The sequence below is a fragment of the Saccostrea echinata genome, unplaced genomic scaffold, assembly GCF_033153115.1.
Source record: "Saccostrea echinata isolate AGI-Se365-2 ecotype Australia unplaced genomic scaffold, CSIRO_AGI_Sech_v1 ptg000027l, whole genome shotgun sequence".
Lineage (NCBI taxonomy): Eukaryota > Metazoa > Mollusca > Bivalvia > Ostreida > Ostreidae > Saccostrea > Saccostrea echinata.
The window spans coordinates 1,479,324-1,501,349 of record NW_026889776.1 but is presented as its reverse complement, the minus strand read 5'-3'; the positions used below and the strand labels follow the sequence as shown (position 1 = coordinate 1,501,349).

Genomic DNA, 22,026 nt, shown 5'->3' with positions numbered 1-22,026 from the left:
CTTATATCATTGGGGTTTACTTAAGCAATATCCTAAACCCCTATAGGATCGGGGTTTAATTTTAGCAGGATCTTGCACCCCTATATGGTTGGTGTTTACTTAAAGCAATATGATCTGCATTTTTGAGAATTTTATTTTGCTGTTAAAATGTGTTATTATGATAAATTTGTATATAATTTAAACCTTTTTGATCAATTAGACAGAAATAAAGTATCAAATTGTTTCAGAATAAAGGATTCTGTACAATCAAGTATATAGTATTATATAAGAAATCAATATTGTTCAGGACGACAATAATGTAATTTTGCTTCAATCAAAGCTATAAATAGTCCTTCCATCGCAAATATGAACACCAGAAGTTTATAAACGTTCTTTTTATCTGTCATTGACATAGTTAATTACAATTTTGCAACAAAAATTTCTGACATCAAAATTGCAGCTCATATTACTTTAAGCAATAGCCAGCACCCGTCTATGGTCGGGGTTTAATTTTTACAAGATTTTGCATCCCTTTATGGCCCTTATTTGGTAATTTTTTGTTTGGCATACAAATAAATGCTCCTTTACAACAACTAAAAGGTTTAGATACTGACTTCTTTCTCTTCTGTGATTTCAATAACGGAAGCCTATGGTTATATCAAAAGAGATGTGTATGTGAAATACTCTAGTTGTTGGACTCGATAGCAAGGGAAGGACATGGACACTACAGTGTATTTATATGGTGGGACTACTAGTATTTTGTTCATTTGGGTAGTTTCTGTTTAAATGTCACCGATTCCATCTTGAATTTCAATGGACGTTTCTGATGTGAATATAATCAGGTTCTAAGGGAGGTCATCCCGATAGGCAGGTTGCGTTTCCTTGGGTTCCACGGGGATATTTACACCTTTGTATAGATATTGATAAACAATCAACATTAAATGTAATTAATGTTTCATCAATAAACGTAATTAAAATTAATTTGTTGTCAATATCTATTGCATCTGGAATTATGAACATTTAGATGTTATACACACTGAGAACTGCAACGTACGTATCCTTGTTGCGAGTTTTCGAGTATTCAACTTAAGTTCTTTCAAAAATTACCTCTTATAATAAATAACCCTATGTTTTACATAGCTGACATTATAATTTTAATTGCACTATCTTGCAAAAGGAACTGGAACCTCGTAATGCGTTCATTTCCCGGTCATGACAAACAGATGTATATCCTTCCTTCTATACAATGTAATTGATTGGAAAATACCAAAATAAAAATGTATTTATTTTTCTTGATGCAGATGCTTTGTGTTGTCTGGACATCAGTGTTTTGCGAACCCATCACAGGTAAAACCTATGTTTTTAATATTTGTCTCACTTTGTCTTTTTTTTTTGTGATTTTCCGATGGTGGATCTAGGTTTTTGTATATAGTTGGTGTAATGAGACCCCCCCCCCCCCCCCCGTAATGATTTTTTTTTATGGCGCTAAAAGTTGCTTGTAGTGAAACTATGATAACTTGATGTTTTAAGGCTTTCTCTGGAATATAAAATTAGTTATTAATATTTATCATTGATTCTCGAGAAACAATAAAAATTAGTGTTTATACATGTGAGTAACTAATTTAAATATTTATGCAATACACATTACTTTCACTTTTACAAGTAATCTAGTGGCAGAATTGAGACATACGTCCCCTATGCCTTTCCTTGAATCTGCCCAGTTTTTGCTACAGTTAATCTGTAATGAATTAAGGATTTTAAAAATCTTACAATTTATTGTTTTAAATTCCAAGTTTGACTACATATAGCCTATACTGAGAGCTGTGTATTATACGTGACCTCCTCATCTGTTGACACCTGTTCTGTAACAATTTACAACGATTCCCTATCGTTTACAGTCTCAATTGACAACACTCCAGTAAATTTTCCTGTGGATTCTACCAGAACTTTTGAGGCAGTGAGTGATGGTTGCCATGAAAACCAAAAAATACTCAATGGCACATCAATTACAAATATATCTACAATTCCAGGTTTGAATGTTTTTATTTTCAATGTATAACGGCATTTAATTCCCAGATACAATATGTAGTTGTATAATTACATATCGCATGATTCGCCTAAAAATAGAGTTAGATAAACAATGATAACCCTTTTACAGCTCAGATGATAATGTTAAAACATTAGGGAATTTATAAAAACTTGTACTTGGTAGAGATGTACGACTCATCTAATGTAACTGTCGTGAACACATCGGAGAGTACAGAACTAAACTGCATAGCAAGGGGGGCCATGAAAGACGTACAGACACGTTGGTACAGACGTGGATCTGACAGTATTGTCAGCAATAAAACTACTCTCTTCTTCAAAAGTGTTTCCTATGCGGACACAGGAAGTTATATTTGTGTCATCAAGTACCAGTCATGTGATACTAATACAACCCAGAACGGAAGGAAAAATCTGACAAAAACAGTTCATCTAGACGTTCAAGGTGAGATCAACACATGTGATAAAGCTTGTATACAGTAAAACACGCTTATAGCGAAGTGCCATGAACGAAGGTTGTTGAATTGTTGTGATCCAATGTTTATAATACGTTTAAAACAATCCCTTGGCTGTAAGCGTGAGTTCATTATAAGCGTGTTCGTTGTTGTTACCGCTTTTTTTCCCTGTTCTTGTAATTTACGCAAGATAGTTCAGGCAGTGGAATTTATTTTAAAAAAATGTATTTCTCGTTTTCGGTTGCAAAAAGAGTTTCTAAAAATAAAATTACTTTTTTTTTAAACATAAAGCATTTTAATACTGTCTCATATAATTGTATCACATGTTTTATTTCCAAAATATGTTATCTATTGCTTTTATGACCAGTTTGTTGGCAAGGACAAATTTAGGATAATTTTCTTTTCATTCAAACCAGGTGCACCACTTTTAATTTTACCGGATAGGCGGAAATCATTCCATGTCGCCGAAGGGCAGTCTATTCTGTTTAATATTACAATAGCCAGTTCTCCCCCTCCTCTTCAATCTCTTACCATCGTAGAGTCTAACAACAGAAACCAACTTCAAATTGATGTTGAATTCAACAGGACGGTTATGTCGTTTTCTGATGATATAGCGATTTCTAAAGACGTGCCTGTGTACACAGCATACATACGTCTAAATAACATTACGTCTACCTGGACAGGGGAATACATTCTGTGCATCAACAATTCTTATGGATACGCTATCTATGAGTTCTCCATAAAAGTGTTCCGTCCAAATAAAGGTACTTTCTTTCGGTAAATATCAACCCGCTTTTCTTGCAAAGAAAAGTGTGTAATGGAATTGTCATATTTCCAGTTTTACATGCATTGGTAAAAACTGAACAAATGTACTATAATTCAGAAGAAACCCAAGGGTTGAAACCAATCTTAAAGTAAAAGAACCTTAAATTCTTTAATTTATACTGTCTATGTAGTTTCAGTCATGTATGGTTGTTATCATCTCTGTTGAAATGGATAAAAGCAAAGGACAATAAATCCTATATAATTTCTGTATAGTTTCAGTGTGGCAGTCTAGGGCCGTGGAGATTGTAGGAGGTGGTATAGGGGGGTTCATATTTCTGTTTCTAGTGGTCGGGATCATCTACATGTGTCAAACACGATACAAGCGTAAGTATTTACTAATGTATGGTTGTGCCCCCTCAAAGTGAAATTGCTTTCTACGGGCCTGATAGGTATGTAGCTCTGTTTCAAACCCTTGCAATATATGCATATATATATTTTTTAACTTTATTTTAATTGCAGAAAAGGCCCTACAAGAAAAAATGTAAGTAGCTTTTAGCACCCCAGTGCTTAGAAACAGGTTTTTGTTCTTGCATTTAATGCACTCATAGTTCGAATTTTGAAATATTGCTGATACGTTAGAGAGAGAGAGAGAGAGAGAGAGAGAGAGAGAGAGAGAGAGAGCAATTGAAAAGTATAAATTATGGTTTGCTGTAATTTTACAGCAAGGAATTTGTTGAAGCTGAGAGAAAAGGAAGTATGGAGAGTTTGGAAGTTTTGGGTCTTGGAAAAACAACTAAAGGTACTGTAAATGTTGTTCTCTATACTTGTACTGAGCGGTGTAAAATAGGGTTATGTACCATTGATTAATCTCCAAACTACCGAGGCCTACGGGGACTAAAATTACCCAAAACAATGCTAGGTCATAGATATTCTCCAGGAATCCTCATGACCTTATCACAATTCTTTTACCGTAAAAGTTAAAAGTAATCTGAAAGTTTCTCCATTTTATATACCCAACTAGCAGGATTTTCTCGTGGGTCACATATCTGGCGGATTTGGGTCTACAAGGTATACTACCCTTAAATTTGGCGGATATTGTTAAATCCTATTCTTTGTATTTGGAAACCATTGTTATTATGCATATAAAATTTCTTTGATCAGTTTTAAAAAAATTCCAACCAAAAACATGTACTCAAAGATGAAGGTAATAATGCCTTCATAACAAGGATGCTGTTTCTATTCACTTCCAAACCAAGTACACGTTTCATGTATCTCACTCAAGATACTTTCTTGATCACGTTTGCAAAACAGTTTCCAGTGGCAAATACACAAACTGATAAAAAAAAAACTTTATCGTTTTATAACTGAATCGTTTGAATCTACTTCAATAGCTGGCGTTCACAGTTATGGTCAATGTAGACCATTTGTTAATGTCTGGCTCTCGTTTTCATTTTTGTATGTACATGAACTATAGAGCATATTCTTTCTTTCGTCTTGGGAAGTCCATGAATAGATGACCTTAACCCTATATATTTAAGCATTTAGATAAGACCTTATAAATGTCCGTCAGGTCACAGTATTAAAAACTATATATTGCTTATTTCAAAATTTAAGATAGTTGTAGGTACATGTAGGTTAAAACAGTGATGCATATACAGCTCTACTGATTTGTTTCTGTATTTTATTAACCTAAACAAATCTTAAAATAGAAAAAAAAGCAAAAGACGTTTAAAAATATAAATTACATCAGATAAAATAGGGCTAGGAATTTAAACTTATTAAAAAGGGATAATTCTACATATACGAATAACTTTTCATGAGTAAAAAAGAATCAAATATGATAATTCAAACTCCTTTAAATAAAGTTTTATTTGTATTCGATCTTGACAGGTGTAGGGCAAAAAGTCTCGACATGTTTCCCCCCTAAATTCAGGTACCATATGAATTTGTTCAGGATGTTTTTTATAAATTCGTTTCCGATATATATGCAATGGCTACAGTCTAATACTGCGTATATGTTTTTCCCTGTTTGTTAAAAATTCAATGTTTATGTCATTGTTTGTATTCTCGATGATTAGATTACGTATTATATCCATATAACGCTCTTTTAATTGTTTTTTTTTTCATAAAATGAATTTCGTTAATACCTGTTTCTTCTTTACAGAGTATACATATAGACTTACTTTCTTTCTTATTTCTAAACTAGTTGGTAGGTGCCTGTCATTAATCTCACTTTTATGTCCAGGTTTGATGTTTTCTAGCGCAAAGAATTACAATGTTTTTTCTTCCTTTACGAAGCGCAGGAGGATAAAACGTACGCTCAACTAGGACCTCGGGTCACCCGCAAATAGTTCGTCATTTTGCATAGTAATAAAACATTATATGGACTCTTCAGGGATTAAAGGCACAAAAGTAAATTCATCTGTATCAATATGGTGACCTCAGGTCACCCTATATTTTGATTGAAATTTATTTTAAAAAAAACATTTTTTTCTGTCTTACTCCAATACAATTATAGTACCACCTTTATATAGATCTTTCTAATAGACTAGAAGAGACAGAAGGTAATTTTTTAAACATTAAAACATGACAACAAGTTGATGTCATAATTAAGGCTCGGTGTCGCACGCCCCCTCCCCCTTTTCACAAATGTTTCACTGCTTAACTTTATCAAACAAAACATGTATTATTATCAGCAGTTTGAGAATCAATGTATTTGTTACTGTGTCAAAAATTGCACACAGGGAAATGAAGACTTCTTCATTCGTTCAGTCATAGACCTAAAGTGTTCAATTTAGGTTTATGGTTCAGTAATATCATCAGTAATCTACTATTCTTAACTCTGCTTAACTAAAAGACAACGAAAAAAGGTAAAGGCAAAAAGTATGAAAATAAGCTTCTTAATACATGTAATCGTGTGAAGAATAAAATATTTCTTTCACTCTATAATTTCTCCTATCTTACTTAAACAAAGAGTACACCAGTTCTTTTATCATAACACAAATAAAGGTTATTTTATATCATAATACAAATAAAAGTTACCTCTTTTGCTATAGAAAAAGGAAAATCCACAGACTTTAAGAACTTTAATTGAAAATAAAATTAAGTTCAAATTAAGTTTTAATATCCTGAATTTGTTTTTAAATTAACTGATTTTCAACTACAAACATATAGTGAACAATTGAAATAAAAAGGTTGAGATAACAAACAGAGATTGATCTCAAAAATCCTATTTACAAAGGAATTTGAAAACAGAGTGTAACACACATATACCTAAGTTCAAGAGATAGGATCAGATGCGTAGGAGGGATCATCCCTGGTCACATCAAATTTATTGTCATAAGCCTGCTTTGAGCAATATCTTGCATATGGAATGATAAAATTATGTGTCATATCAATGCGGAGACCGGAGGTCATCAGGTATTATATATCAATAAGGAGACAAGAGTGTGCAAAACAGTCACCAGATACCACCAATGTGGAGACCAGTGGTAAACTAATGTTTCATATCAAAACGGAAACTAGAGATCACCTTATATTGTACATCAATAGGGAGACCTGAGGTCATCTTCTATTGCACATCAAACGGATACCAGAGGCTACCTTATCTTGTACATCAATAGGGAGACCAGAGGACACTGTATATTGTACATAATTATGGAGACAAGAGGTAACATGTTTTGTACATCAATAGGGAGACCAGAGGTCACCTTATATTATACATCAATAGGGAGACCAGAGATCACTTATTATGTACATTAATAGGGAGACCAGAGGACACCTAATATTGTACAGAATTAGAGAGACCAGAGGTCACTTATTTTATGCATCAATAGGGAAACCAGAGCTGAGGTAACTCATTTTGAACATCAATAGGGAGACCAGTGGTGACCTTATATTTTACATAATTAGGGAGACCACAGATCACCTTATATTGTATATCAGTAGGGAGACCAGAGGTCACCTTATATTGTATATCAATATGTCGACCAGAGGTCACTTATTTTGTGCATCAATATAGAGACCATAGGACACCTTATATTGTAGTTAATAGGGAGACCAAAGGTTACCTTATATTGTTCATCAATTGGAAGACCAGAGGTCACCGTATATTGTACACAATAAGGGAGACCAGAGGACACCCTATATTGTACATAAAAAGAGACCAGAGGTCACCTTATATTGTACATCAATAGGGAGACAAGAGGTCACCTTATATTGTATATTGTACACCAAGAGGGAGACAAGAGGTCACCTTATTATATACATCAATAGGGAGATTTGAGTTCACCTTATATTGTACATCAGTAGCAAGACAAGAGGTCACTTATTTTGTACATCAATAGGGAGACTAGAGGTCACCTTATATTGTACATAAATACGGAGACCAGAGGACATCGTATATTGTAAAGAATTAGGGAGACCAGAGGTAACTTATTTTGTACATCGATAGGGAGACCAGAGGTCACCTTATATTGTACATAATTAGGGGGATCAGAGGACACTGTATATTGTACATAATTAGGGAGACCAGAGGTAACTTATTTTGTTAGGGAGACCAGAGACCAGAGGTCACCTTATATTGTACATAATTAGGGAGACCAGAGGTCACCTTATATTGTACATAATTAGGGGGACCAGAGGTCACCTTATATTGTACATAATTAGGGGGACCAGAGGTCACCTTATGTTGTACATTAATAGGGAGACCAGAGGACACTGTATATTGTACATAATTAGGGAGACCAGAGGTCAACTTATATTGTACATCAATAGGGAGACCAGTGGACACCTTATTTTGTACATAATTAGGGAGACCAGAGATTACTTTATATTGAACATCTTGTTTCCCTATTAATGTACTTTATAAGTTGATCTCTGGTCTCCATAATGATATCTCTCAGTTGATGCAATACGGAAGAGCATGTTCTACGTATGAACAATTTTTAAAACGAGGTAAGTTATTGACAAAGAAGTTGATGAAGCAAGAATATCAGTAGTCTCGTTTAAAGTTATCATTTCGTAAGTTCTATGGTCGATACAATGACCTTGTTGGCAATATAGTCAAATGCTGACTGACTTTTTTCAAACTGATTGTTAGCCCATTATTCACACACTGAGTTGTCCACGGATTTTTCCGTTTTTTCCAGAACATGATAAGGAGCACACGGCGAGTGTGACCGGTCGGCATGGGATGCTCACTCCTCCATGGCACCTGATCCCACCTCTGATATTTAGGAGGTCCGTGTTTGCTCAGCTCCTATTTTGTAAGGTTTAATGGACTTTTGAGCTCGAATACTGTTCGTTATCTCCACATATTTCATAATCTTTATTTGTGTTATGATATAAAAGAACTGTTGCAATCTTTGTTTATGTAAGATATGAGAAATTATGGACTGAAAGAAGTAATTTTTTCTTCACATGATTAAATGTTCAGAAGCTTATTTCCATAATTATTGCCTTTATTTTGTTTTTGAGTTGTCTTTTAGTTAAACAAAGTCTAGTATCGTAGAAGCCTGATCTCTGCATCCACATAAACTTTTTGTGATATCTGGTCTCCCTATAACATTGTAATGTGCAATATATGAAGACCTCTGGTCTCCGTATTCATTCACAGCTTTACGTGACCTCTGCATTGTCTCCCTAATTATGTTTTATATAAGAGGACCTCTGGTCTTGGCATTTGTATAGACTCTATGTGACCTCTGGTCTCTGTAATGATCAACATAAGGTAACCTTTGGTCTCCACAATGAAGTCCAACATAAGCCTACTGATATACAACATAAGGTGACCTCTGCTCTCCCTATTGATGTACAATATTAGGTGACCCCTGGTCTCCCTATTGATGTATAATATCAGGTGAACTCTGGTCTCCCTATTGATGTACAATTTAAAGTGACCTTTGGAATCCCTTATGATGTACACTATAAGGTGTCCTCTGGTCTCCGTATTTATGTACAATATTAGGTGACCTTTGATTTCCCTATTAATGTAAAATATAAGGTGACCTCTGGTCTCCCAAGGATGTACAATATAAGGGGACCTCTGGTCATCCTAATGAAGTACACAATATGGGGACCTCTGGTCTCCATATTCATATTAAACACAGCCTTATGTGATCAATGGTCTGCAAATGATGAACAATATAAGATGTTCTCTGGTCTTCATATTCATACACAACTTTATGTGACCTCTGGTCTCTGAATAATGTACACCATAAGATGACCTCTGGTCTCCGTATTCATTAACACTTTTATGTAAAATATGGTCTCCCCAATGATTAACAAAATAAGGGGACCCCAGGTCTCCGTATTCATGTACAATATAACTAGATGAAATCCCGCGCAAGCGCGGGGAATTGAATTCATACTACTACCGACAGAAAATATTTAGGTTCTACTGACAGCCTACAGGATTATAGCAGGAAGAAATACTTTGTTCAAATTCCCGCATGAAGTAGATATACGTCCCCCCCCCCCCTTGTAAAAACTTGAAAATTAACAATTTTGAAACCTCTTATACTATGTTATGGATATTGTACTTCAGATGCTCTTATTTCATTTCCGTCAAGAATAAAAGCAGGGAATATGCACATTATACTGATAAATTGATTGGTGGGGGGGGGGGGGGTCAAAATTCACAGGTACTTGGGTCTTTGTTTATAAATATGCTTGTACCTTACTGATATGTAAATAATGTACTTTACTTTTTTTTACATATCAATAAGGTACATACATATTTATCAACCAAGACTCAAGTACTTGTGTAAAATTAGCTTTTAACGCCCTATGAATAGTATTTGATACAAAAGACTGTTTTCAGAAAAAAAAAATGAAATGTATTGATTAAAGCACAAAATACATCTTAATTGTTTTTGAACAATACCTTATTCATTAATTTTCTCTTTACATGTAAGCAAGTTTATTACGAAGTACAAATTGTACTTCGGGTTCGTTGCCACGATGCTCTCCGTAAGGAATATATAAAATGTTTCAAAAAATGTTTCATGTTACAAATTTTACCGATAAATTTATTAGGAAAACCTACTACATACATGTATATATATATATATATATATATATATATATATATATATATATATATATAATAGTCTTTCGATATATAAATATATTCACAACTTATAGTGTTATCAATGATTTACCATTATTTCAATGACCAATCACACAAAAGCCCTTTTTTTTATGTTATGCAGCTATATGCACCTCGTTTTTTTAAACATCGGGCTCGATGCTATATGATGTTCTAGAAGCTTCCGTCAATATTAAGATCGGTGAATGACGAAAATAATTTACAATTGGGTGAATTAAAAAAATAACCACCAAACTGAAATTTTTTGGAAAAATTCAACTACTTCTAACATATTTTTCACTTATATCATCATATTGCACATGCATTCTAGTTTAAAATCCTAAAGTGGCAATAGAATAGACAATTGGATTAAAAAGTTTCAGAATTTTTATTAGTAAAATTTCTTTTGAAAAAAGAAATATCATTACACCTTAATCTAAAATACATAATCACAAGAAATTATAGTTTTTTATGCTTCAAAATGGTAAAAGGGGTAAAAATGATTAAATCTAGACCTTGATTGAGTATCTTCTCTTGTATGTGTGACAAAAAAAAAAATGACTTTTTGATTGTCATTTTACATTATTTTTTCAATTCTGGTTTGAAAAGTTTTAATATGAAAAAAATATGAAGTAATAAAATTGCCCAAATTTCACTTTTTTGTCCGTTCAAGCCAATTCTTTAAATCTAAGCCAAAAAAGAATTTTTATATACGAGTTCTCTTACAAAAAATACTAGATTTTGAAGTGGCCCTATGTTACATTATTGTGTTGCACTCCTGACATTTGATATGTATTTTATTTAACATTGTTTTAAAAATTATAACACACAATAACCCATTCTTACTTTGTAAATTAATTTGTCGTTTTGATATTTTTGATCGTTTACGGCAGGTTTTTCATATTTTGAAGACCTTAACACATGATTATTTGCAAAGTGTAATATATATAAATTGTATATAAAACTACATGTGAAATGATGAAAACTATTCCCTGAATTGACTAGAAAATTTCTGTAATTTGTTGATAGACATAGTGTTTTGAACATAAAATAGTATCAAACATTTTTTTTCAACTCATTTTTTTAGTAAAGATAGTTAAAAAGCATTGGTAATTATAAAGCAGTTTTGTTGCACTCCTGACTACAGTAAAATTTGAAATTAAAACCGTAGAACACAAAAATTCATAAAGTGTTGGCAACATCAAGTGGTAATTAAATTTTGCAATATTTATAGTCCGATATTTTATAATTAAAACAGATGAAAGTATTTGAAATTTGCATTTTATCTGGAATTATTCCCTATTTATGCCAAAAAACTAGCTTAAATGTTTATTTAGAAGATAAAATATATTTTATAGCATATTTTCCGTTAGAGGACAAACACAGTAACCCACCAGAAAAATTCTACTCATCATTTTTTTCTTTATTTTTATTCTTATTGGATGATTTATAAATCTAACATATTTGTTGCACTCCTGACCAAAAGCATTGGGACCTTTAAAGTAGAATTGTGAAGTGAAAATTACATAAGAACTTGTTCTGTTGTTTCAGTGAAGTTGAGGAGGAATTACTTGAATTTTATGACAATTTTTTAGTGTGTTTATTTTTAACATTCATTTAAAAAATCACAAAAAAGATAAAAACACATCTGAATTGATAAAATTGAAAAAGGAAGGATTTTAATAATAAAACTGTCAATAATTTAGTATTAAATTATACAAAAAGATCATTATTAATTAATGAATACGTCTAAGCATGAATAGAAGTGATTTTGTCACACAACTTGAATCTTTAAAAAAATGTGTTGCACTCCTGACCTTAGAAATATAGATCTGAAGCACAGACAGACCCAGTAATTAATAAATCTATTTGGTAAAAATGTTCTTTGTGTCTTTCTTTCCAAAATAAAAATCAGAAAATCATATAATAATAATAGTTTTTTCATGCTTGGGAGCAAAACATCAAATGTTGCACTCCTGACATTATTGGGTATGCACATATACTTGACTCTAATTAATGCTGCTTGTGATTTATATAACATTTTTAAGTTTTAAAATGTATATCAGTTATTGTTTTACACTTAGAAAATTCTTTTTTGTCTTAATTTTCTTTCAGAATTTTACAATTGATGTTTTTTTGGCAACACTACATTTTTTCTGTTGCACTCCTGACATGGTATAACATTTTTTTAAACATCAGCCATGACCACAACTTGATTAAACAAAAGTTACTACAGCCCACATTTAAAGCTCAATACTTTGAATATTATCAGGAAAGTCTTTATTTTCAACATAAAGCATTATTATTTATTTTACAGATCTCCAAAAAATATTGAAATTTCAAAATGTCACAAAAAGGTGTTGCACTCCTGACAATTTTAGCATCATTTTTGGGCATAACTTTTTTTTTAATTGAGATATCAACGAGATATTTGTCAGGTATTTAGACACTATCGAAAGACATATGCTGAGACATAGAAATCTATTTTCATTGCCTGTATTTTTAGTGTGGGTTGATAAATATGCATTTGGTCATTTTTTTTTAATTCACCCAATTTCCCTTTTTAATCGGTTATCACAACTTATTTCTTTTATATCATTTAAATCAAGTTTTGATTGAATAATTCAGTGATGACGTTTTATGAAATAAATACACGATTGCTTGTTGTCAGTTTCATTAAAAATTGCCAGCAACTTAGATCAGCCAACCGGAAACGCCACCGTACTCACGTTTTTGCTATTTCATGGCTGTTTATAGAAAATAAAAGTAGACTTTTAATTTAATGTACGAAACTTACTTTGCGAGTGAAATATAAATATTGTTTACGGACATCATCTTGTATCTAGTGTATTGTTAGAGGAGTAAGTAAGAACTCTGGTGCACCCGTTTCGGAGTTTATTTGCAAAATTTATTAATTTATAAGTATAGATGTGACTTCTGTTCTCCCTACTAATGTACAATATAAGGTAACTTCTGGTCTCCCTATTGATGTAAAATAGAAGATGTCCTCTGGTTTCCATATTGATGTACAATATAAGGTGTCCTCTGGTCTCCCTACTAATGATGATATAAGGGGACCTTTGGTCTCCCTATTGCTGTACAATATAAGTGATCTCTGGTTTCCCTATTGATGTACAATATAAGGTGTCTTCTGGTCTCCCTACTGATGTAGGATATAAGGGGACCTGTGGTCTTCCTACTAATGTACAATATAAGGTGACCTCTGGTCTCCCTATTGATGTCAAATATAAGGTGTCTTCTGGTTTCCATACTGATGTACAATATAAGTGTCCTCTGGTCTCCCTACTGATGTAGGATATAAGGGGACCTTTGGTCTCCCTATTGATGTACAATATAAGTGATCTCTGGTTTCCCTATTGATGTACAATATAAGGTGTCTTCTGGTCTCCCTACTGATGCAGGATATATGGGGACCTCTGGTCTCCCTAATGATGTACAATATAAGGTGTCCTCTGGTCTCCCTAGAGATGTAGGATATAAGGGGATCTCTGGTCTCCCTAATGATGTAGGATATAATGGGAACTTTGGTGTTCCTATTGATCTACAATATAAGGTGACCTCTGCTCTCCCTATTGATGTACAAAATAAGTTACCTCTGGTCTCCCTAATTATGTACAATATACAGTGTCTTCTGGTCTCCCTATTGATGTACAATATAAGATGACCTCTGGTCCCCCTTATTATGTACAATATAAGGTGTCCTCTGGTCTCCCTATCGATGTACAAAATAAGTTACCTCTGGTCTCCCTAATTCTTTACAATATAAGATGTCCTCTGGTCTCCGTATTTATGTACAATACAATATATGTTACCTCTAGTCTCCCTATTGATCTACAAAATAAGTGACCTCTTGTCTCCCTATTGATGTACAATATAAGGTGACCTCTGGTCCCCTAATTCTTTACAATATAAGGTGTCCTCTGGTCTCCGCATTTATGTACAATACAATATATGTTACCTCTAGTCTCCCTATTGATGTACAATATAAGGGGACCGTCTCCGTATTCATATTATACACAGCCTTATGAGACCAGTGGTCTGCATATGATGAACAATATAGGGTGTCCTCTGGTCTTCATATTCATACACAACTTTATGTGACCTCTGGTCTCTTGAATAATGTACAACATAAGATGCGATCTGGTCTCCGTATTTAAAAACACTTTTATATGAAATATGGTCACCCCAATGATTAATAAAATAAGGGGACCCCAGGTTTCCGTATTCATGTACAGTATAATGTGACTTCTGGTCTCTCTACTAATGTACAATATAAGGTGACCTCTGGTCTCCCTATTGATGTTAAATATAAGGTATCCTTTGGTCTCCCTACTGATGTAGGATATAAGGGGATCTTTGGTCTCCCTGTTGGTGTACAATATAAGAGATCTCTGGTCTCCCTTTCGATGTACAATATGAGGTGTCCTCTGGTCTCCCTTTGGATGTAGGATATAAGGGGACCTCTGGTCTCCCTGTTGATGTACGATATAGGGGACCTCTGGTCTCCCTATTGATGTAATATATAAAGTGTCCTCTGGTCTCCCTACTGATGTAGGATATAAGGGGACCTTTGGTCTCCCTGTTGATGTACAAATGATCCCTGGGTTCCCTATTGATGTACAATACAAGGTGTCCTCTGGTCTCCCTAAAGATGTAGGATATGAGGGGACCTCTGGTCTCCCTATTAATATTGGATATAAGGTGACCTCTGGTCCCCCTAATTATGTACAATATAAGGTGTCCTCTGGTCTCCCTATAGATGTAGGATATAAGGGGACCTCTGGTCTCCCTATAGATGTAGGATATAAGGGGACCTCTTGTCTTTCTTTTGATGTACAATACAATGTGATCTTTGATCCTCCTAATGATGTACAATATAAGGGGACCTATGGTCTCCCTATTCATATAAACTTTATGTTTCCTCTGCTCCCCACATAAAGAATATGGAAACATGAGTTTGTCTTATATTGTACATCAATAAGGATATCAGAGGTCAGACGAAGTGGTATATGAAACAGTAGACCAGAGGTAATCTTATATTGTTCATTATTAGGAAAAATTTTGAAGTTGTAAGAAGACAATTTAAAAAATGTGGCATGTGAAGAATTATTTTTCAAATTCACTCCAAACAAAAATTGAGACCCTGTTTTTTTGCAAGCAAACAATTTCACAATTTCTCCAAATTAATTTTCTAAATTTATGTAATTGGATGGGGGATGACATTAGACAACTTTTCCTTCATATACAATATATGTATCCCACAAGCAATTGACAATGAGTCCATGTTTTTTAAGTTTATTATTTTGGAAAATATACTAGTTGTTTTGATTCGTTTATGAATTTGATAAGAGTAAATTCCAGGGAAAGGGGAGGAGAACTTCAGCCTCCATCCTTGCAAGACTGGGCATACATCTACTCTGTAAGATTAATATTAACCAGAGGTTTACTAGAGTGTTAAACTGATAAGGTCGCCTATTGAGGTATGACCTCAAAAGGGAGACCAGAGGACACCTAATATAATTTATTACCAAATAATTATTCCATTATCTTTAAGGATCAGTGAAGAGTCCGAGCGGGGTGGGGGGCAAGACCTATAATGTACCTCCTCCACCTGCCTGTTAGATCTGCGAATGTGGAGGCAGGAGGTCGCCTACCCTGATATATTAATAAGGAGATCAGAGGTTAGGTACTGTGTTAAATAGATACTGTTGCCTTACATGGAATAATAATATCATTAGGGAGACCACAGGTCACCCTACGTAATCCATTGCTGTATAACATATTTTACAATATATTGCAGTCAATGTTGCTCCCTCTGTATCTTTCCTCATATCAGATGATTATTCCTTTGACAAAAATAGATTTTCTGTTTGTTGTTTTACACTGTAAAAGCTTCACAGTAGTGCGATTTATTCTATTTTCACTTTAGGTTGCAATGCACTACATTTTGTCGCGGAGTAAACAGGTTTGATAGTTGTGAACTGAGCCGGTGACCTAAGGTCCTAGTTGAGCGTACGTTTTATCCTTCTGCCTACGAAGCTCTGGTGCTTGTAAAATGCTATCGCTTGTGTTGCTTTGTTTTTGATTTGTTCTTGATGTAGTTAAGTGTTTCTAGAGCTGTTGGTAAGCCATATTTGATTAAAATTTTATTCAATTTGATAAACCAGCTTTGTTAATTTATCAATTTAAGTTGTATGATAGAGACCTGATGTTTCTTGGTTTGCTACTATTCTATGAAAAGCTGAGAGATATCGTTTATCTATCATTATTTCTTTTAGTATTTTTTTCCTATAATAAGTATGCTGTTGATATTACTGTAATATCTGGTAGTAACTGTAGCATCCTAAAGTTCTTTCTTTGTTGTAAGTCTACTTGTTTTCTGTCAGTTTTCCTGTCTATGTGTATCGGTAACGATCCTCTAATAAAACTAATGTTCAAATATATAAGTGTATCTCATTTCCATTCTCAATGATTGTAAAGTGTAGGGCGGCGCCGCGAGAATTCCATCGGCATCGAAAGCAAGTTTTAAGACTTGCCTAGATAGCCGAGCAGTCTAGCGCGCTGTTCCTGTACGTACTGCTAGGAGACAGATTCCGTAGGTCGAGAGTTCAACCCCGGGCGGAGGCGGAAGTGGGTATCCTTATAAAATGTGAATTTCTTTGTGCTTTCTCTCTCTCTCTCTCTCTCTCTCTCTCTCTCTCTCTCTGTGTGTATATATCATGGACATTGTCTCAATTTGGCTGTGTTCCTAAATGGACTACCTGATCCACCCAAATGTCATTCCATCTCATTGTATGTTCATTTACTGTGGGTGTAAGCGATTGCACGTTTGAAAGGGATTTTTCTAACAATCTGCAAAAGTCGGTGATGTTATGTTGAAAGTTCCTATTGTTGGTCCCATATTCATTTCACAAAAGAAATGTAGAAAACCATTGTTAAAGCGTTTGTACATAATAGATAGTTTTGCCCTTTTTCTTGCTCAATCTCTTAATTTTTCCTTTGATATATCTAAATAACGTAAGTTGTATTGTCAACAGTTTGAAAAGAACATCCTGATTCTACACACAAGTACTCTAAAGCTAATATTAAATTTTTTTTTTAGTTCCTCATTGACAACATTTATCTAGTCTTTGGAGATCAGGCCCTAGGATCATTAGGCAGTCTTAGACTTAAGCCAGAATTTGTAAATTATCTTAGATATTTATGATAGAAATCACATGAAGTTTGAAATGTTATTAATTCTCTTTCATGCTGTTAATTTTAATTTTCAAAAATCAGTTCCTATCAATATGAATGACTGAAATTTTGACTGAAGTCTAAGGCTGCTTCATGACCCTTGGGCAAGGTTTTCAAATGTGTTAGAATTCTTATGGGTCTAATTGTGCCCCATTACTGGCGGACCCATTTTTGTATGAGAATTAATTCAAAAACTTTACATGAAAAGAAAAGCCTTCAATTCAACATAACCGGCCGCATTATCCTAGTGGTAGGTATGCTGTGTGATCGGGAGGTACCGTGTTTGATTCTCGTTCCCAGCGCCGCGTCAAACCTAAGACATTAACATAGGCTGTGATTGTTCCTTCGCCAAGCGTCCGGCGTTAGAAGTGAAAGTTACGGGTTTTTCGGATGAGACCTTATAAACCGATCGAGGTCCCAGGTCACGGTAGGTGTTGGCATGATAAAAAGAATATTAGTACTTACTGCTCAATGGCTGTAAGTCAGAGTATAGGTCTAAATTTTAAGCCCTTCACCGGCATATGGGACTCTCTTTATGAGTGAAAAAAATCTTGAATGGGACATTAAACAACATACAGTCAATCAACTGGACATTAAGATATATCGGTGAACGTTTATAATACATAATTAATGAACAATTCTGTCTCCTCATTTTTTTTTAAATACGTTGATTCGATATATCCAATTGAATTTGAAATAAACGAGATCCTGCGGAGTCTTGCACATCTGCTTCATATTTGGATATTTGAGTAGAAAACTAACAACTAAATTTTATGATAAACGTGAACTTCAACTTTTCTATCGTCAACTTCCCCTATTGATGAAGCAATATACCATTGTCACCTGCATATGGGGCTTATTTCTCCAAACTGATTTGATACAGAAGCTCAACTTCTAAACCAAGGCAGAATGCTGACAAGTAAGTTGATGATACAAGGGTATCTACAATCCCATTTACAGTCAACATTTCGAAAATTCTATGGTCGAAACAATGACCATGTTTTCCTTAGGTCGAATGTTGACTGAAGTCTTTCATATAAATATTGTTAGGCCATTTTTTTCCATATTTAATTGACTTTGGATTTCCCCTTTTACCCGGTCATGACAAAAGGCACACAGCAGGGGATGCTTACTCTACAGGGGATGCTTACTCCTTCCCTCCATGGCAGATGATCCCACCTCTAATGTTTTCAGAAGTTCGTGTTTGCTCTCCTCACGACTTGTGTTGTTTTATTGGACTTTACAACATGGTTACTGTTCGTTATCTTCACATTTCATAGAAAAGCAGGCGCGTAGCTGCCTATACGCAAATACGCAAGTGCGTACACATCATTTTCAGGAAAAAAATAGAAAAGAAAAAAGAGAGAATTATTCGGAGAGAAAAATATCAGTACCATCCAACAGATATTCGTGTTTCAAATTATTCTGTGTCATACTGTGTCGATTTAAATTTTAAATTATCATGGCTGTATGATAAAATTTGAAATCTTTTATTTAATAACTGACAAATCCAGATAAATCATTTATTATTTTGTCATTGTTCTATCATACATTAATATTTTTTTTAAAGATCTTTGAAAAATCAAATTTCAGCCACATCGTTGAATGCTATGATCTACTAGTATGATTTACAATACGACATTTTTTGTTCATAATTAAAACTTTGTATACGTGTTTTTAAACGTTAAGAATGATTATATGATACCAATTAATATATCGGTTAAATTTTTAGCCTCAATTATATATACAATAAGTTTCCATGGAATATTAATTTTCGTTAAAACAATAAATATTACTATATCTTTTATTTCCTAAACAAAAACTAAATGGCATAATTTTTATATTTCAAGAAAATGAATGATATATTTGGTAAAACTAAAGAGCTTCTGGGCCCTCACTAGCAGGCGCGTAGTATTAGGGGAGCCTCCCCACTATACTTATTCCCAAAACCTAACCTTTTACTATTGAAAAAAAAGTACGTTGAAAGGGTGGACCCCCACTGTTTGTTGCACCATTGTTAAATCATGGTAATTTGGTAATGTATTAATAAAAATTTGGTTTGTGAAAGATGGACACCCCTCCCCTCCCCCCCCCCCTTTAACAAACACACACACACACAATAAATAGGACTTCGAATTTTGACAATCTTCCTTTTTCGTCGTTGCTTGACAAAATTTTTAAAGTTGTAATTTTTTCCTGGCTGGCAAAAGCTATATTACGTGCCTGACCAGAGCCCTTAAACACTGGGGGGGGGGGGGGGGCTCAAGACCCCCCACCCAACCCCCTGCCGTTCTCTGCGTACACATCATTTCTATTCTGGCTACGCGCCTGAAAAGTGATCATCTCGTTTGTCATATAGTTCAATTGTTAGTTGGCCATTATCGTCTATCATCCAAATGTGAAACAGATGTTGCGAACTCTGTAGTGTCTTTTATTTCGAGTTCACCGTGATACATGGAGTAAACAACTTTATTTAATTGATAAAACTTTGTCGATAAATCTAAATGTGGGGTTGAAAGCAGGATCTTTCTTGTTCTCGTGCGGAAGTTTTGAATGAAGCCTGCTTCACAGGAATATAAAAACAGGTCTTCTATTAAAGGCGCACAATAAGTTCCCAGTGAAAATCCAACAGAATGTTGGAAGACACGATCTCTAAAGACTAAATAGATATTATCGGATGAACTCAGGCATCTTTTTAGTATCAAACTCAGGGTATATATGTCAAAATGATTTTTAACTATAATTTCTAATAATCAGTCACAAGAGAAGAAATTCCTAAATTTCATTTTTCTTCAAGAAAGTTTAATCTTTAATTTAATCGTGAGGAATGTTTGTATAAAGTGTTGAAAAATCATACGCTTTGATGTAACTGTCTTAAAAAATTGCGATTTTAAAATTTTTAAAAGTTTAAAAGTTTGTAGGAGTTTTTGAAAATCCATATTTGATTTACACTTCATGAATATGTTGTAGCATAATGAGTGTGAAGTTTCTCTTTTACATCAGTGAATATTTTTGTGAGGAGTAATAATAGGGGCTAGGTAGAGCAGATAACCTGCATGTATCTTTGTAAGGACTTTCATGAAGTTTTAGAATCCAGTATAGGTAGGGTAAATCGTTTTTCACTTCCGTTGTTTGGAATATCAAAATTGGGGCGTGGTTTTTCAGGAATTTCATCCTTAGAAAAGTAAAATGTGGGAATATCAATAGGATTTCCAGAATAGAATTAAAAACTAAGTGATTTAAGCAAATTGGTTACTAGATGTCCTTGAGATGTGTAGGTAAATCAAAGCTATGCTTCGATATAAATTTTGATGTTTTAGATATCTGAGTACACGTATTGATTTTCCCGTTTTAGCTTATCTGGTAATACTGCATTATTGCGTTCATTATCATGGTAAGTACTGAGGACATTTCATTTTTGAAATGCTTCCACGTAGTCCTGCATAATAAGGAGCTCTCCCTCTCTTCGAGTTGATATCATTTTTGACACAATTTTCACTTACCGTTTTTTTTGTTTTTTTTTTTAATCTTTTATTAAAGCTTAACACGACTCGTAAATTGCATACATTTTTTTCCCATCTCATATATCATCTCTGGGTATATACCCTTCACATTCGTTACACCTGATTGCAAACTGGAAGTCATGGCCAACGTGTGGCATTCTTGTGTTGTCTTACCGTTTACATTTTTATTTCACCATTGTTTGTTCGTAATGCACTTATCTGTGCAATTGAGGTTACTTTTTCTTCTGACGTTGTATAGTTGCATACATTTGATGATCGTTATCGTATAGAAACAATGTCGATGTAAAAAGACTTCTACACAGATGAGATCTGTACAGCGAGATACTTCGAATCGTTAAGAAAAGTCCACTAGAACTTCAAAGCACCTTTTTAGTATATAATAAAATTAATTTGAAGAATATAAATGCAACACGTTTTCATACATGCTGTTCTTAGGAAGAGAACTTATTTTCTCCTTTTTCTCTTCCTGCACAGGGTTTGACAACTTCACCACCGAGGAAGAACATGACCATTTCCGCCAGCTTCAAAGGTTTACCTTTTAAACACTTTCCTTACAATATCTATTGGCTAAAAAATATTTTTGTTTTTTATTCAAAAATACATTTTCATAACCTATACTCTTCTTTACTTCAGTTTGAACACATTCAACAATCCAGAAGAAAACTGACAAGCAGTACTTTCCTGTACATCTACATGTACCAGCATATCCTTCCAATGGGACACATCACATTACTGTTGAGTTAGCCTTGAAAATAAATCATCTTGGCACTAAAATGGTTTCCAAATTCACAGATCAGTACCTTAAAACTTGGCAGATTAACATGGACATAATGTTTCATGTGAAACAAGCGAGTGTTTGCAAAACCATCAGGATTTTAAATCATTTGTGAGTAACCATAACAAAATAAAATGA

The 22,026-nt window shown here is 34.0% G+C and overlaps 1 protein-coding gene across 1 annotated transcript; it reads left to right on the top strand.

Moving 5' to 3' along the window:
- Positions 1-1,894: 1,894 nt before the first annotated feature.
- On the top strand, positions 1,895-22,021 carry LOC133193407 (uncharacterized). Its single transcript, XM_061329332.1, has 8 exons — positions 1,895-2,009; positions 2,192-2,467; positions 2,894-3,241; positions 3,516-3,626; positions 3,762-3,783; positions 3,965-4,041; positions 21,588-21,642; positions 21,747-22,021. The coding sequence occupies exons 2-8, from the start codon at positions 2,194-2,196 to the stop codon at positions 21,778-21,780; spliced, it is 921 nt and encodes a 306-aa protein (XP_061185316.1). The 5' UTR covers positions 1,895-2,009; positions 2,192-2,193; the 3' UTR covers positions 21,781-22,021.
- Positions 22,022-22,026: the final 5 nt, after the last annotated feature.

What these genes read in the sequence shown, in the direction of transcription:
- LOC133193407 (XM_061329332.1), top strand. Translation starts at nt 2,194, where the DNA reads ATGTACGACTCATCTAATGTAACTGTCGTGAACACATCGGAGAGTACA. An exon ending in AGTTCATCTAGACGTTCAAG is followed by an intron (nt 2,468 to 2,893) that starts GTGAGATCAACA and finishes CATTCAAACCAG; the next exon opens with GTGCACCACTTTTAATTTTA. An exon ending in TCTTGGAAAAACAACTAAAG is followed by an intron (nt 4,042 to 21,587) that starts GTACTGTAAATG and finishes CTTCCTGCACAG; the next exon opens with GGTTTGACAACTTCACCACC.